Source organism: Uloborus diversus, chromosome 9, assembly GCF_026930045.1.
Source record: "Uloborus diversus isolate 005 chromosome 9, Udiv.v.3.1, whole genome shotgun sequence".
NCBI classification, from domain to species: domain Eukaryota; kingdom Metazoa; phylum Arthropoda; class Arachnida; order Araneae; family Uloboridae; genus Uloborus; species Uloborus diversus.
The window spans coordinates 26,665,196-26,683,607 of NC_072739.1; the positions used below are offsets into that span (position 1 = coordinate 26,665,196).

Here is an 18,412-nt window from a genome sequence, read left to right on the forward strand (position 1 = left end):
ACAAAAGGTGCTGACGCCTATGATGTCACATTTTAAGAGGGGGGATTAGGTAACAATAAGTGTACAATCACATTTTTTTCATAAGAATATTATGTAAAATAGCCTGACATGTGACAAAGGGGGAGGGGAGAAGTGTGACACTTCATGATAAAAGGGAGAGAGAGATCAAAAATGATGAAAAAAAAGTGATATCATTTACGGACAGACGCCAAAGTAGAAATTTTGAGGCACTAAGTATCTGGATTTTTCATTTCCTCCTAATTTCTTTCAGGTTGTATACAGATTTTTATTATTTAATTTCATTTCAAACCAATGTACTTATATGTCAGGGAATAATTTATAAAATTTTAAAATCTTTTTAAGAGGGGGGAAGGCACTATCGATACATTTTAAACTCTTTTACACTTTTTTTTTTTTAATTCACAAAAATTGATACAGCATAAAAATCTTTATAAGTAAATATTTTACAAAAAAAAAAAAAAAAAAACACTGCATGTAATCTTATTTTCAACACAAGAAATATGCCATTTGATCTTCTGTATCTTCTCCCCCACCCCTCTGTAAATTTATTTGTATTGGGAGCAAAGTGCATTTCCCTTCAAATTGTTAAATGTTATCTGAATATTTATCTTATAAAATTTGAAAACATTTTAAAAACTTTCAAGTACAGTCGGACCCCGATTTAACGAACCTCTATTTCACGAATTTCGCGATTTAACTAATTTTTCTCTATAGCCGACTAAAAGAAGACAAAGACCCCCTATTTACCGGACAATAAACACCAAATTAACGAATTATTTTAACAGCCAAAAAAAATTTTTTTTTTTTTGTTAATTTGAGTTAGGATGTATTGGATGGTTTTAAATGTAATATCCATATATTGTCCGAAATAGAAAAAGACTTTTCTTGGAATCAGAAATTTTTGATGGTTGTGAGGGCAACCAACGAATATTGATTTTGATGCAAATAAGTGATAATGAAACTCTCATTAAGACTGTTATTTTTCAAATGCTTTACATGGGCTGGAAACTAAAAATATATCTAATTCAGCACGCTGAAAATTATGCAGTATTTTCTTCTCTTCATAAAGTCGGAAGAGAACTGTTTCGAGTCAAGTATCAAGGAAGTTGTCAAACATCAATTACTCAGTAGTTTAAAATTTCAAATTAAACTAATATGTAATAAGTCGTGAAATGATGAATAAAAAGTGTATAATTTCTTAATTATGCATATTTTTGCACAGTTGCTTATTAGGGGTTTTAGATAAGGTAAGTGCAGTTTTTTTAATCTTTTTTCACACCCCGATTTTGCAAATAACCCCGATTTAACGTATAAAAAGCTTTGGCCCCGATGAATATCTTTTTTCACTCCATATTTTGAGCCAATGTCGCTTGAGCAATGATTGTAAATTCGTTAGTCTGTTATTGACATGTAAAAGATCAATATATTTTGTTCTTTTCTGATCAATTAGTTACACGTAACCGCCTTAAAATCATTTCATCCTCACATATTGATTATAAAAACTGCGTCTCATTTTTCTCCTTTGTAGCTTCAGTTAATCAAAGAAGCCACTGAAGTACTTGAAGTAGACGTATTACATTATAATGTTTTAAATGAAAACATTTTATTTAAAATCTCTGAAGTATAAACAGTCCTAAAAAATCTATGAATTCAACCATTATCACCCCTCTGCTCTCGGATTTCTTTCAACCTCATCTCGACGTCCTGCTTCCTTGACAGCTTGAAAGCAACATCACAAAACTCAAAGTACATGCCAAAAGAGTCCGCATTTCGCACTTTCATGTCATGGTAAACGACTTGGTCCGTGTACTTCGGCTTGCAGCAGATGTAAAATAGTATGAAGAGAGCTCCCAGCAAGAAGAACACCGCTGTCACAGTCATGCAGACATAATCATGACTGCCCCAAACGGTATTGTCTTTCAACACGAGCCATAACGCCACAAATAGAATGTTTTCTAAGAAAAGAATGAATAGGAATATCAGAGGACGCTTGTGTTTCTTCAGCTCGAACATGATTGGCCAGTAAGTGAGCGAAGGCAATCCGAATACGGCAAAGATGAGGAAGAAGAGGGCCAGGCGTCTTTTCTTGGTAAATCTGTAAATACGAAAAGCCATAATTATTTTTCCGTACTTTAAAAACTCGCTTGGAAATAGTTTTTGTATAAACGATTTGTTAAAATGAATATCAGAATTAAAGTGACAGTAATCCAGGTCTGCATTCAACATCCAGCAAATTTGAGGCATCGAATTCTAAGAATTAAAAGAGAAAAAGATTTATAGGGCAGATCGACCAGTTAATGAACACTTAAGCGCAATTTCATAATCAGAAATTCATGGCATCGTTAAAAATTTTCTCATTTGGTACATGGCAGTAAAACATTTTAGATGCTGCATACGATTGATTTCAAAAATTTGGGAAAACTTTTATGGTTTTGTATCATGATATTTTTTTGAGGGGGGGAGGGGGAATGAAAAAAAAAAAGTTGCCCAACCCAATGAATGAGCACCCCCAACCAGGGGACAAACACAGCCATATTTCTAGTCGTTTTCTTTGTAGCAATGTACGGAAGTTACTACCGATATTTAATCTAAGAAAAATGTTGTGAAACCGAATTTCTCCTAGAAAATATTTCATTCACTGGTCGGTCTACCCTATTTTTTTAAACAATTCAATTTGGATTTGCTTCATTTGAACATGCTCCGTAGTTCTCCATACCTAACTGTCTCGGCAGCTTTGACGTGTGTCTCGACGGCAATTGCTGTCACCCAAAAAGCTACCATTATTCCGTGCAGAAGTAGGGCCAATGCCATCCATCCATGCACCACAGTGGTGCCCAGAGAAATGGCCACAGCTCGGGAAATGGCGATGCTCGTCCAACCAATGATGGATAGAGCTCCGGTCAGTATCCCGTCATCTTTTCTTCGGACGGCAGCCAGCATTGACATCAACGTCAGAATGGATGCTATGATCTCTCCAGTCACTGGAAAAGGTTAAACGCTGCATGAAATGTAGCGTGTCTAATACAGTGAAACCTGTGTAAGTTGACCACTTGAGGTGCTCTACTTTAGTGGTCAACTTACAAAGGTTGATTTATATAAGGGCTAATCCTGTGCCTGAAAAAAAGCAGTCAACTTAGGTAGGTGGTCAACTTACAAGGGTGGTCAACTTCACAGGTTTTACTGTATAGGGTAATTTAATTAAAGTTAAGTTTTCAAAATGGTCTCATTTAAAATCTACTGGTCAAAGTGACTAGATATTTTCCCCCATAACAATCGTGAGGCCATGGAAATTTGTTAGGTGTAGGGAAAAAAAAATGATTCCAAAATGTCTGTTGGATGGCACTGTCGGGGGAAATAAGGGGAAAGCTTACTCAAGCGATTCCTTGAACACGGAAATGTTGGCAGTCGAAAGGAAACAACAGATTCTAAGCCTGAATGTTAGTTTTCTAAACAATAATAACTAAATGGAAAAAAAAAATGACGTGACATAGAGAAAACTGGTTGTGCTAGAAAAAAAAGAAAAGCTTATTGAAACAGACACTTAAAAAACGATTAATACTTAAGTTGCTTAATATGTACTCTGCCTTTCGTTCTGCCACTAAGTCAGAAGCCGTGAAACAATATGTTTTAGCAGACTAATAATTTTCACACTAGCTTTTTTTCAGACAAGCTTGTTTTTTAATGCTAGTTACTTTTTTACTCCAAGATTGCCGCTTTCGGCGGCTGCTTGTATAAATTGGACGAAGCATCTATCAATATGTCTATCTCTTTCTGTATCGATCCAAGTATATCTATCGCTGTATTTATATATCTCGATTTATTTAAATCTAACCTCTTAACAAAAATAAAACCGTATATTTAAAAAAAAAAACGCGTTTATTTAATTAAAATAGCACAAAAAATGCTGTCTCTGTGTTCCCCCATAGCAAGTAAAAAATAGCATTTGCAAAAGAGAAAAAAATACTGCCTTTGTTGAAAAACGAACTGATGTGTGCATCAAATGACTTCCTTTTACTCCAATTTAATGTAATTTCCCCATTACTGGCAATTTTAATGTGATTCAATAGTTTACTCTCTAATTATCACCAACAGTGGTCATTTGAAATCAGATTTAAAAAAGAAATCGCCACATTAGCGAAAAAACTTGGCGACCAAAAGACTGGCGATATATCGCCAAGTGTCCGCCAAATTATAACACCACTTGAGTTTACATCGAAATTAACAATGATTTCCACCCAAAAAGGGGCAAAAGACCCCTTTAGAAACACCCGAATGCAACCAAAAGGGGAGGTGCACAACTAGACCCCACTAAGAATCTACGTACCAAATTTCAACTTTCTAGGACATACCGTTCTTGCGTTATGCGACATACATACGTACATACAGACGCCATGAGAAAACTCGTTGTAATTAACTCGGGAATCGTCAAAATTTATATTTCGCGTGTCTATACGTTCGTAGGCACTTATCCACGTGTGGTCGAGTCGAAAAAAAAAAAAAACTCAACATTCATTCGAGAGTGAGTAAAATGGAAATTAAGGTCGATTTTTGAGTGAAATTTTTTTTTGCGAATACAATACTTCCTTTTTTGTAAAAGGAAATAAGCATATTTTTAGTACCAAAATGCTCCATCACAACGACCTGAAGTGGTTCGATTAACCGGAATCGAATGAATAGCAAAATGTCTTTGTGTGTGTGGGGGGGGGGGCACAATTAAATCTATACATATAATAAAATAAGATGTTTGTGTGTGAGTGTGGTGCGCTTCCCAAGAAAACGTTAAGGCCTAGAAAGATGAAATTTGGTATACAGGTGCAGTTTTCGCCGACGATGTGCACCCCGGGCCTCGATTTTTGATATTTTGAACTTTATTGTCGGAAATTTAATTTTAAGTATGATGAGCAAAAAAATTTCGAAGATAGTGATTTGTGTATTTTTTATGAATTTTTGAAAAAAAAACCATTTTTTTTTTTTTTTGTATTTTTTTCCGGGTTTTAATTTTTTTTCTAAACTCATACCGCGAAAAGTATAAAAGCTTCTTTTCTGAAATTTTACTATGTAATAGTCAAAACATTTTCGTCCTCTTCAGAAAAAAAGAAGTTCTAAAAATATGCAAAAGTTTTTTTTTTTATAATTTTTTAAATACAGAGCAAAGATATGAGCTTTCGCTTCACCGAAGTACTGCTGTCTGCTGATCCCTCCGGATATGTTATTCTTCTTTCTTTTCGAAGCATTCTTTCGCTTTTTTTTTTTTTTTTTTTTTTTCTTCCAGGGTTACATTTGCCGCGGTCGGAGTGGTGATTTCAAAAATTTTAGAACACAATTTTGGTAAAATTTTAGGACAACAAATAGCAAGTTTTGATGACTTAAATGTTATTTATAAGCTTGATTTTCATAGTGGATGATCAAACGCTTCAAATTAATCTTGAAAGCTACAAGAGAATGCATTCACTCTTTAATTCTTTTATCTTACGATTTGAATCTGGGTTGGACTCTAATTTAAACAGGCAATTTAAAGGAAAATCTTCTAATGAACTTGACTTTTAAAAGTACAAAAGTAAACATTTTATAACGGACTTTTTTGTCTCCATCTCTTTAAATTTCATGGACTTGTAAAATATAGGGACTGTTGTACCTTGACCATAATGTACCTTGCGCCATGCACTCTAATCAGCTAGTGCTTTTACTTAGCGAGGAATCACGGAACTATGTCAGCCATGACAGTCTCTCCACCTGCCAGAGTGAGTTGTTAGTTGAGATTCCAGCTTTTACGTGGACAGTGATTGTTTTGTGGTTTGTGCAAACAAAAGTAAATAATTCCAGTGTTACTTAAATGAAATTGGACTTTTAAAGACTAGTGTTACCCAATTGATTGACCATTATATCTATTGCCTATCTCTCGGTAAGTGTATTCAACATTTAGTCTTTAGTTTTTACGTAGCTGTTAGATTAGGGTAGCCACTTTTGTATAAACATGCACCCTCGTGTACCTTGAAACCAAGCTCCATCTTATACCTTGAACCACTGGATCAAGGTACAAAAGGTTGCAGTGATTTTTTTTTAGGTAGGATTTCATCATGCCTCGAAGTAAAACTGGAATCAAGAGGGATCTTGTAGATGTTCAGGCATTGCGAAATGCTATTGAAGCAGTAAAAAGAAATGATCCTGACAAAAAAAAAAAAAAAAACTTTTAGAGAGGCCGAAAAAGTATTCAAAGTGAGCAGGTAAACCATTACTAGGCATTTAAGAGAGTTGAATGAAAGTGGGTCCAATAAACTTGAATACAACATAAGTTATGCAGTTCAGCCAGTACAGGAGGTCTGTCTCATGGTACACGAGCATCATGTACCAAGGACCAAATTACATAAAATTTGTGAAAAATATACAAAAATAGAAAAATATTTTTATATAATCCGAAATATTTTTTTACTTATGCAAAAAGGCTTGAAGTTAAGTTTTAATAACTAAAAACAATAAAAATCACACATTCTTTTGAAAACCAAAAGGTTTTAGAAGTGGTCCAAGGTACAATAGTCTCCCTTACTTCTAATTAGTTTGTTCAAATTTAGGTACATAAAATGAACAACTGGGCTTTCTTCCTGTTTAAAAGTTGTTCCTCAAAAAGTAGCTCATATTTTTTAAGCGGGTCAGAGAGATATCAGACAAAATGTTAAGTGCACAGGTGTAAATGGATCTTTCAATGAAATTGCAGTTCTGTTATATTTATCGAAATTGCCACCGTCATACTGAATAGATATAGATTTTAAGAAATAGTATTCAATAACTAAGTACTGCTCAGTCAGTCTATCACATGCAGTCAAAGAGTTAACCACCTTTTTCAATATGTCATTGAAAGAGGTGATCAACCAAACCTTTATCAAGCAATTTAACTTGCAAGGAATGAAAATCTTCCCTCATGGTTGGTGATAATACTAATTGAAACCATTGATGAATGTCTAATGCAAAATGATCTATGTGGTTAATCGGACGGACCACGTCGGGGCGGGATCATTTTGGTCCCTGACATTTTCTTTAATTTTTCAATAAAAGCAGTATAGATTTTTATTCTTTTGAAAATTATTTTCTTGCATACTACGAGGACCGCAGAGACATTTTTCGTGCTGTTTTAATAATTAAGTAAACGAGCTTTTTTTTGCCTGATTTTGTTTTTATTAGAGAATAGGATTGGAGGTTAGATTAAAATAGAGATCAACAAAAAGCAAAGTCGAAGTTTTGCGATCGCCGATTTACATTGCGATGACGTCGTGGTTACGTGATCTAAATGTAGAGCTTCTATTTTTTTCACATACTGATTTTATTCCTTTCTTTCTCCCCTCCTCACGGGCGTTTTGGTGTCTTTATTTAACGTTACAAATTTGAGCCCATTTAATTCAACAAAAGTGTTTTTTTTTAATTACTTTATCAAGCGCTACTTTTTACACAACAAGGAACATAGAGCTTTTTTTTTTTTTTTTTTGCTGTTTCGATTAAATTTTTATTGAGGATTGGCGGTTAGACTAAAATAAATAGAGGTCGATGAGAAAATTTAAAGATAGATCGAATAGATAGACATTGAGTGTACAAAAAAATTTTCTTTTCGAGTTACGACTTTTTTTATTGAAAAAGATTGTTAATTACCATCACAGGTAGATATGCATAGATCTATGAATAGATAAATCTAGAGGTCGTATAGATCGATGGACAGTAAGAAATTGACAGGCTAGTCATTTAAAGAACTTCAACGGGGGGATACACAGCCACAGCCCCCCCCCCCCCGCACTACTATTTTGAAAAAAAATAATGCTTTCACATAAAAATGGACGTGCTTCTAGTTATTTTCCGAGTTCTTAGCATAAAACGGAGAATGACAAGCAAGCCAAACAGTCGCCGTAGGCGGCTGCTTGTACAGAAAGGCGAATGGCGTAAGAAGGCAAACCAGCTGGTCGCCGCAAGCGGCTTGTCCCTAAATGTAAGAAAGAAAACCGAAGCTATGGTTCGAAAGGATGAAAAAAAGCAAGCTGTACTTCAGTTTGATCACGTGAGCGTTACGTCATGTTAGAAACGCTCAGAATGTTTTCAGCCAAGCGAGAGAATTATGTCTTGTTTTCGTGCTGCATTTAAAAAATAGTAAGAAAAAATTATATTAATTTGAATTTTTGGCATCTTGAATTCAAATTATGTTTTTCGCAATCACGAGCGTGTGTATGCGCGTGTGTATTTGTGTAGGCGCATGTGTGTGTGTTTCAGTGGCGTACCCAGGGGGTAGGCTGATAGGGCTACAGCCCCCCCCCCCCCCCGAAATTTTCGAAATTAATTATACAAATAAAGTCAACATAGTTTTTTTTTTTTTGTAATCACGGCTTGTACAAATTAAAAGAAAGGGGGAAAAAATATTTCCACCTTTTCGCCTTTTTATTTATTTTCTTGTATCACACACAGCAGCTCTGTTCCTTTGTCGAGATAAAGGAAAAGGGAAGCGAGTGACTCTATTTTGCTGCACCTGGTGTCATTCCCTTGGGGCGGTTTGTTCTGGGCGGTCATTCCAAGCTCGTCAGCTTGCGAGATCGAGATTTTCGCTCACGGGATCAGTTGTGACGTAGAAATGTCGCAAAGTAGCATTTTAATCTACTCGAACTTAGCTTGCGGCTAGGTTCGAGTAGATTAGAATACTACTTTGCAACATTTCTACGTCACAACCGATCACGTGAGCGAGAATCTCGATCTCGCAAGCTGACGAGCTCGGAATGACCGCCCTGGTCAGTAAAAGAAAGGGGGAGGTAGTTAAGGTTTCAGGGACTTACTTAATCTTATTATTTGAGCTGCGCTTGTGTGCTTCTAGTGACAGGTGAAAAATGGGTTTTATGATCTCGGACAGTAACAAAGTCCGACTATCTACTGCAGACTGCAGAGTGAAGTACATTAACGTAGAATTGCTATAGTGATCCGACAGTTAATACAGGGACACTTCCTTTGAGTAGAATTACTAGAAATTTGACTGCAATAAGAAACACAATGACAATTCTGAAGCCTTTGGTCTTTCCGCAGTTTAGCAGCTCGGCGCTCAGAGTAATAGTTAGTTTTAGCGAGGCAAACATGGAAAGGATGGAGCACGAGAAACCGAAAATTACGAAGCGGAATCAAACCAGTTTGAGAGGTTTTTTTAAAAAACCTAAATTATCAAATGACTCACAAATGACTGTTATCGAAGAACAGAAAACAAATGAAGATGTTTCTTACGGATGGAAAGACCAGCTTCCTATAGAGAAAATTTCCGACCAGTTTCCTATGGAGGAAGGACTAGAGCCCCTACCCCCTACCAGTTCCTATGGAGGAAAAACGTTTCAATGACATTTCCAGCTATGTCAATCGAAAATTGTCAAACGAGGAAAAACTCAAAGCTCTTGCGGGATTGTGGGAGCCAGATAAAAAATACGTTTTTCCAGCTGAGGACTGTGGTCGCTTTAAACGACATTTTCAAACGAATTGGCTAATGCAGTTCAAATGGTTGGCCTATTCTGATCAAGAAAAAGGAACATTCTGCAAGTTCTGTGTGCTTTTCCGTAGCGAGGATACATTTGGTAAAGGGAAACATGTCATGATTGGAAAACTTGTATCCAAACCGTGCAAAAATTTAAAAGATAGTTTGGAAATATTCCGAAGTCACGAACGCACAAGCTATCATCAAAACTGTATGCTTACTGCAGATAGCATTCGATCGATATCAGAAAAAGAGACGGAAGATATTGCTGTTCAAGTTGACAACCAAAGGAAAGTTACTGCAAGAAAAAACCGAGCAGCACTTCTTCCAATTGTTCAAACTATCAGACTTTGCGGGAAGCAGTAGATAGCTTTGAGAGGCCACCAAGATTCTGGTCGCATCACACTAGAAGATCCTGAAAAGAACGACAGTAATTTTCGTGCTCTTTTGCGGTATCGGGCAGCTGGTGGTGATGTTGATTTAAGGCAATATTTAGTGATGAGTGCAGGAAACGCAATGTATACTAGCCCACGTATACAAAACGAAATTATTAACACAGTTGGGGAAATGATTCAGATGCAAATCAGAGACAGAGTACACAAATCTGGATTATTTTCAGTTCTAGCCGATGAAACAACAGATATTGCTGGTATTCAACAATTTTCTCTGTGTGTCCGATACTTAGAAGATGAGACTGCGAGTGTCAGGGAGGATTTCCTATGCTTTGTTCCTGTCAACGATGTTACCGGAAAAGGACTTTGCACGACGATTAAGGATACTTTAAGTAATCTCGGAATTGATTTGCACAATCTCCGTGGCCAAGGCTATGATGGTGCTTTAGCAATGCGAGGAGAGTTCCGCGGAGTTCAAGCCATAATGAAGCAAACGTACCCAAAGGCTTTATACACGCGTCCCACTCTTTAAATTTATGTTTATCTGACGGTTGCAAAAGTCGAGATATTCGGAATATGTTCGCAATTTTGAAAGAAATATGCACTTTTTTCAAATCATCAAGTAAACGATCAGAAATTTTAAAGAAGTGGATTAAAAGGAAAAATCCTGAAACAAATGTTACAAAATTGAAGAGAATGTGTGAGACGCGATGGGTCTTGAGACACGAAGCAAACGTATTGTTCAAGGAGAATGTGTGCGCAGTCGTCTCTGCTTTAGAAGAAATTGGAGAGGAATCTTCAACAAAAGATAGCAGCAAAGCACAGAGTCTACTTAATAATGTGTGCAATTTTAGTTTTTTATTATCCTTGTTTGTAGCCTCCAAACTTCTTTCTTATACGTATAATCTCTCAGAACACTTGCAGTTGAAAAATCTAGACCTAGTTAATGCTCTAGACATGGTTGCTAGCCTTAGCAATCTGTTACAAAAAATGAGAGAAGATGCAGAAATGAGATTTAAAAATATTTTTGAAGAAGTACAAAGTCTTGCTGAAGATTTAAACGTGGCTGAAAGCATTCCAAGACTTTGCAACTCGCAACTATACAGAAAAAAATGTGCCTTCCACGACGACAGAGGAGTATTTCAGGAGAGCCGTATTCATTCCATTCTTAGACGACATCATCCTTTCCCTGGACGAGCGGTTTTTGTCTCACCAGGAAATTTTGAAAGCGTTTAAAAATATACTTCCACAGAATGTACACAAAGAAAACTTTTCATCAATTGAAAGTTTGATTAAGCTGTACCGGAGCGATATGTCTGGTTATCAAGAAGTTATAGAAGCAGAGTTTGAGCTTTGGAAAAAAAAAGTGGTGCGCCATCGATCCATCCCTTAGACCTTCTTCGGGAATCGACGCAATCGCTAAGTGGCCAAAAGATATGTTTCCAAACATTTATACTCTTTTAAAAATTCTGTGCATCTTACCAGTGACAATTGCAACAGCTGAACGAAGTTTTTCGACTTTGCGTTCATTAAAAACATACTTAAGGAACTCTATTAGTGAAACAAGACTAAACGGACTTGCACTTCTCTCCATACACAGGGATATAAACATTTCCGACGACATAATTTTAGATGAATTTTCGAAAAAATCTAGGAAGCTGGATCTAATATTGCAACATGTAAGTTCTAGATGTTTTTTTTATCATTATAAAAATCTTCAGAATTCATTATAGCACATGTAACAATAATTATAATAAAGAACAAGTTTTTTTTTTATGATGTATTTTTGAAATCTTACATTCGTATTGATATCAGAAAAGCGATACATGAACTTTTCTTAGCTACAGTTCATAAGTATCCTCCCCCCCCCCCAGCTCAAAGACTTTCGAGCTCAGCCCCCCCCCCCGAACTGATTTGTCTGCGTACGCCGCTGGTGTGTTTGTGTAGGCGCATGTGTGTGGGTGCGTGTGTGTGTGAGTTTATGTATGCATGTGTGTGAGTGACTGTTGTGTACGCGCGTGTGCGTGTAGGCGTTCGTGTGTGTAGGCGTTCGTGTGTGTGTGTAGCTAGGCATGTGTGTTTGTGTGCAGGCATGAGTGTGTGTATGTGTGTGTGTAGGAGTGTGTGTAGGTGTGTGTGTGTAGGAGTGTGTGTAGGTGTGCGTGTGTGTGTAGGATATGGACGCAAATTTGACACTGTTTTTGCAAGAGGAGCAGGCATCGTGAGGCGGCCGGTCGACGGTGATGCTGCAGAGGATGCTGGCGGGAAAACAAAATCAGCGTAACATCAAAACCAGTCAAATGAGAACAATAAGCAATCGTGATTGCTCAAAAAAAAAAAATGTATGTTTTTAAAAACGTATTTTCTCTGAAGAGGGCGAAATGTTTTTACTGTTACATTAAAAAATTAAACCCACAAATAATGCAAAATATAGGTTCTTTCAAAAATTCATAAAAAATACAAAAATCGCTCTATCTTCAAAAAAATTTTTTTTTTATCCACATATTTAAAATTAAATTTCCTTTATTTAAGTACCAAAAAAATGAAAAAGTACTAAAAGCTTTTTCTAATTGAACTATCAAAAATCGAAGTCCGAGGTGCACATACACTTGTGTACCAAATTTCATCTTTCTAGGCCTTATGCGAAATTTTATTAATTAATATGGATCGAAAAGAAATCCTCTTTTCTTTTTCCACCACCACTTTTTTTTTTCGCGATAAGAATATTAGCTTAAAAAAAAAAAATTTAAAAAAAAACTTTTCGATGCTTACGCACCCTGGTGTTGAGTTCCCGGATAAAATGAACAATTAGATGCAAATTCCGATGGTCGTCCACTGCAAACTTCCGTTGATAACAATCCAGTATTCAAATCGAAGGTAATTATGTGGAACGTCCACTTCCACCACATTCCGGCCTTGAAAGTTGCATGTTTCTTACTTATCAATATTTCCCTTTTACTTTTATTATGTGCAATATATTCAGTTTATCCCAGGTATGTGGTTACTTATCATCATAAAAGGCAGGATAAGTTGAAATCTGACTTAGATAATGTAAATTCCAGGGGTATATCCATAAATATTATTTAATTTATTATTATTTTTTTTTTAATGACGGTTTTTTTCTTTTCTTTTTTTTAATGACGGACATACTATAATGATGGTTGTTTGGTGCTATTTCAAGTTAACGTTTTCCCCACAGTATTCCATCGAAAAAGTTTATTGACTTCTCTATACCGTAAGGTGTATTAACCACAAAATTGCACTGCTTTTCCAGCTCACCCAACATTTTATCCATTTGAATCTATCATAGTTCATGTAATGTTCATGGAGCATATATGAATAAAACAAAGTGATCCGAAAATGCGTGTTGTATAGCTTTTGTGAAGGGGGGTTGAGGCAGGACCGTCCATTTTAACTTTTCCGCAAACGGGCAAAGGATATATATTTAATTGTAATTTTACCTTTTGTCGGAAAACAACAAAAAACACGCAAACATATGCATAGAAATATTCATTCTTCGAAGCCAGGGCCTTCGAAGCCTCGACACCTCTGACCCCACTATAAATGGCAGACCTGGAATGAGCATTTGCAGTATATTGCGTGTCTGAGTACGCGATACGCTACATCAGAGGTTCCCAACTTCAGACCTCCGCGGACCCCGTCCGGAAAAATGACGAACTTTGCGCCCACCCCCAACCCCCTCGCAAAAAAAAAAAAAAAAAAAAATGACAGAGTTAAACTTTTTTTTCTTTCAAAACATTTTTACGCTTTTTTAGCTTCAAATTTATTTATTCAGTGTTCTGTATATTTTTCAGAGCTCTTGTCTGATTTTCATTTCTTACATTACTATTTTGAGTCATGGAAGTAAAATTCTATTTGAAACTCAATTAGGAATAAAAATGTTATCGCCAAATTTCTAAAACAAGTTTACTAATAAAAATGAACTTTTGAAGTTAGTGAACAAAACAAGGTCTTCCCAATGATGTCCCTTAAAAATGTCCCCGATTTTTTCGGAAAGTAGGGGCTCGACTTATACGCGGGTTTTCGATTTTTTTCTTATTTACTTCTAAAAATAGGGGGTCGACATTTTTCGCGAAACTGACTAATACGCGAGTATATACGGTAATGTGAAGTGTGCTTACTTCCAAGAGTTCCGGGGGGGGGGGGGGGACTGCTACGTCCTGCATGTACTTAAGCAAGAACTTTTATTCCTCATAAATAGGCTTTACTGTCTGATCTCGAAAGCCGCGACTAGCATCGTTGAACGGTTCTATTTTAAAAAGGGGTGACAGCTTATTGAAGAGAATGCACCATGGTAGCATTTCTGCTAAAAAAAAAAAAGCCTCAACTCGAACCAACATTTCTAATAAACAAATCCAACGGAAAACAAAAAAAAATAAAAAAATCCCCCTCACATTCATTATCTTTCTTATCAATATCTCCCCTATTTTGATAAAATCAGAAGCGACCTGACGCATGCGCAAATTTGAGGAAGGTTGCGGTTTAAAATGTCAAACAGTACTTTTGAATTAAAATATCGTTACTCGTCCTTCAATCTCAATTATGTTTAACGTTTTAGCTGGCTAGCAAACTGGCGTGGACTCGCGGACCCCCTGGGGTCCGCGGACCACGGTTTGGGAAACTCTGCGCTACGTGAAAGTAGTAGAGAGTTTATTACAGCGTATCTCTAATAACACTTCTTACTGCGAATGCTTTTATATTTTTATTAATCTTCCCTGAATCCCCTTCATGTATGGCCTTCAATTATGTAAGCTCTCTAAAACGACTCTTTTATTGACATGGCAAATTATCCTTCCTTGCATCAGAAATTTAAAATCATGCGATCCAGTGAAATTCAAGTGCAATTTTAAAGATGAATGTCTTCAATTGTCACGAAATTTCTTGTTGGCAGTTTCACTACTTGCAACTAAATTTATGTTTTCCACTTATCTGTAAACAAAAACTAAATATCACCGCAGACTAAGTGCTGAACCTGATTTGAGAATGCAACTTTTTTCCAGAAAGCATGATTTTAAAGATGTATCTGTCATAGTAAAAATAGAAACTACTCATGCCATTTAAATAAAAACTTCAAACTTTTCGTTGAAACGAGTTGTAGATAGTATATTCAGAGAAATTCAAGTTAATTTTTACTTCCATTTACAAAAGAAGAAGTATTGTATTCGCAAAAAAATTTTCACTCAAAAATCGACCTTAATTTCCATTTTGCTCACCCCCGAATGAATTTTGAGGGGTTTTTTTTTGACTCGACCACACGTGGATAAATGCCTAAGAACTTATAGACATGCGAAATATCCATTTTGACGATTCCCGAGTTAATTACAACGAGTTTTCTCGTGACGTTTGTATGTACGTATGTATGTGTGGATGTGCGTATGTATGTCGCATAACTCAAGAACGGTATGTCCTAGAAAGTTGAAATTTGGTACGTAGACTTCTAGTGAGGTCTAGTTGTGCACCTCCCCTTTTCGTTGCATTCGAGTGTTTTTAAAGGGGTCTTTTGCCCCTTTTGTTGGGTCATTGTTAATTTCGATGTAAACATAAGTGGTGTTATAATTTGGCAGACACTCGGCAATATATCGCCAGTCTTTTGGTCGCCAACTTGGCGACAAATTTGGTAATTTTTTTTTTTAAATCTGGTTTCAATTTGGCCACTGTTGGTGATATTTAGAGAGTTAACAATTGAATCACATTAAAATTGCCAGTAATGGGAAAATGACATTAAATTGGAGTAAAAGGAAGTCATGTGATGCACACATCAGCTCGTCTTTAAATTAGTGTTTCAAGTCGAACCTTTTTCTTTTTTTAACAAAAAACGCTTTTTTGCATGCAAACTATACTATTGAGGATAACACAGGGGTTCCGCGAAGAAAGTGGACATCCAAAAGGATTCCACTTATCAAACAAATTAAGAAACTCTGGTATACATGATCAAAAAAATAAAGATAATTTAGGAGCTACCTGTAAAACAGCCCCGTCGGTTGAGGGATCAGGAGAGGGGGTTCACTGCTTCACCAGGTTTTTAGAAACTCGTAAGTACAGGGGTCCCGCAATGGGAAGTCACTGTTGTGACTTTCCGCATAACTTGACCACGCGTTTCGCCTTGCTCTCGCAGATGTTTGCGGAGTTAAGGAGATGTTTTGCCGGAAACATCTGCTGGACAATGCACGAAATTCAGCTGTGTTACGACATGGATGATATTCTACCGATGCTTATAACTCTCCAAGACTTCAAGGTATGTACCACTAAATGAAAACATTTTTCTCTCATAATTATTGAGTATGTGCAGGGCATCTGTCACAAATGACTTTTACGCCCCCTCCCCTCCATATTGTTTACCCCTACGTCTCTTTCAAAAATCTCGGTCCCCCTTCAGGCTCGTTCCAACAGGTGTCCCCTCTCCCCCCATGCACGCCCTTGAGTAAGTCTCTCCCCCCCCCCCCCCCGAAAAGACAAGCCTGCTCTAGAATCATTCCTTTATTTTCTGTAACTTGATTTTTTTTTCAAACAAGCTTTCATACTTACATGCTTTATGTTCAATTTTTTGCTATAATGATGAAAGTTATAAACATCGGTAGAACAGTATTCATGTCGTAATACAGGTGAATTCTGCGCCATGTTCAACAGCTGCTTCCGGCAAAACATTTTCGGACCCACAAAACTCCGTAAACTTCTGCGAGAACATGGCGCAGAATTCACCTGTGCTACGACACAAATAGTGTTCTACCGATGTTTATGACTTTTACAATTTCAAGGGCAACTGTGTAGTATAACAATCATTCAACTGTAACTGACACAAAGTTGAAACCAAAAAAAAAAAAGAGGGGCAGATACTTTCGAACCATTAAATATTTTCCCCTTATTATGATTGAGTATGTACCGCCCCCTTCCCCCTTGAGCAGACAAGCCTGCTGCAGAATAATTCCTTTATTTTCTGTTACATTTTTTTTTTAAATGCTCTTATACTTACATGCTTTATATTGAGACTTTTGATCTAATGATGTGATGATTATGTATAGTTGCAGCAGAATCTGTGTGAGTCCTGCATAGAAGTTTTCGAAGAATTCTAAAACAGCTGCCTGGCGTTCTAGTAATGATTTCTCTTCGAGCTCGTCTGGTGTCAAAGGACGCGTTTGGCAAACCCTCTGTGCTGAGAACTGCAGAACTTCGACTCGTCTGTAAAAAAAGCAAAAAGGTATTTCTTAAACGTTTAGGTACTGCATCAATACAGTAAATACCGAGTGATCCAAAAGTCTGAACCAACTTTAAAAACAATTAATTCGAAAATGAATAAAGATAAAAAGATGCGGTTTGCACTAAACGGATGGAAAAGAAGCCGAGTTTTGTCTGGCAGCGAACCAAAAATAGTTCTGTTGTGACCAACAGATGGCGCTGTTGGATTTCTGATATAGGATAATGCAAAGCAACAAACGATATAAAAAGGAGCAAAGGCAGCAGGTACTGGTAGTCGAAGCTAATATGCATTGGAAGGTTGTCCATGATTGAGAAAGTCTTCTTAGTTAAACTATAAAAATAAATATGGAGAAATAAAAGCTATAGCGCCATCTGTTGGTCGAAAACAGAACTATTTTTGTTTTGTTGCCACACAAAATCCGACTTCTTTTCGACCGGTTTAGTGAAGACCGCATCTTTTTACTTTCATTCGTGTCCTGACTTTTGGATCACCCTGTATATGAAGGAAGAAATAGAACACAACATTCAAATTGAATAAAATTGAAAGTAAACGCATATAAAAAAAATTAAGTTGAATTCGTTTCTGATAAGTTCAGCATTCGGTTAGTCTGTGAGACAAAGAGCGGGACAGTCCCGTCAAAATCGGATCGTATGGTCACTTTACTCATGTTGTCAGTGAGTGTTGCATCAAGGCAAACTGGATATTGGCCCTAGACCGAGGGACAATAACGGTCTTGGGCCAGATGCAATTCTCACTCCAGAATAAAATTGTAAAAAATGGATGTTTTCAGACATTAAATAATACAGGTTTATTCCTTATTCTTTTTGGAACTTCGAAGCGCTATATTAAAAAAAAAAAAAAAAATACGGATACAGCAAAAAAGAATACAGTGGACTCTCTCTATCTGAAAACTTCCTAATGTGATCAACCCGATATTCTGAACACATTCTGATGGTCCCGGCGAAATTCCATAGACTTAACGTAGTCTGACCTCTCTGTAGTATGAACAACCTTTAATATGAACACCCCAGTATTATGAACGCTATTTTTAATCCCCTTCAACTATTATCTCTCTACACTGAACATGTTCACATTCGGTACTCGGGAATTACTATGAATCAAATGGGGAAACCTGAAATACCTCCACAGTTTTATCACAATGATCGATGAGCATTAAGAAGCCATTATATCATTACTAACCATTGTACAGGGTGTCCAGCAAAGGACTCCCTGGTTTCAAAATTAAATATCTCGGAAACAAAGGACGATATTGGAATAAAACAAACGGTATGCTTACTGTGAAAC

The 18,412-nt window shown here is 36.6% G+C and overlaps 1 protein-coding gene across 1 annotated transcript in view; it reads right to left on the reverse strand.

The window, feature by feature from the left end:
• Positions 1-1,498: 1,498 nt before the first annotated feature.
• Positions 1,499-18,412, reverse strand: part of LOC129229687 (uncharacterized) — a 28,431-nt gene continuing 11,517 nt past the window's right edge. The window contains exons 3-5 of the mRNA XM_054864047.1: positions 16,883-17,088; positions 2,738-3,002; positions 1,499-2,116 (exon numbers count right to left, since the gene is read on the reverse strand). Coding sequence (XP_054720022.1) covers positions 1,672-2,116; positions 2,738-3,002; positions 16,883-17,088 — 916 coding nt within the window. The 3' untranslated portion in view covers positions 1,499-1,671. The remainder of the gene's footprint in view (positions 2,117-2,737; positions 3,003-16,882; positions 17,089-18,412) is intronic.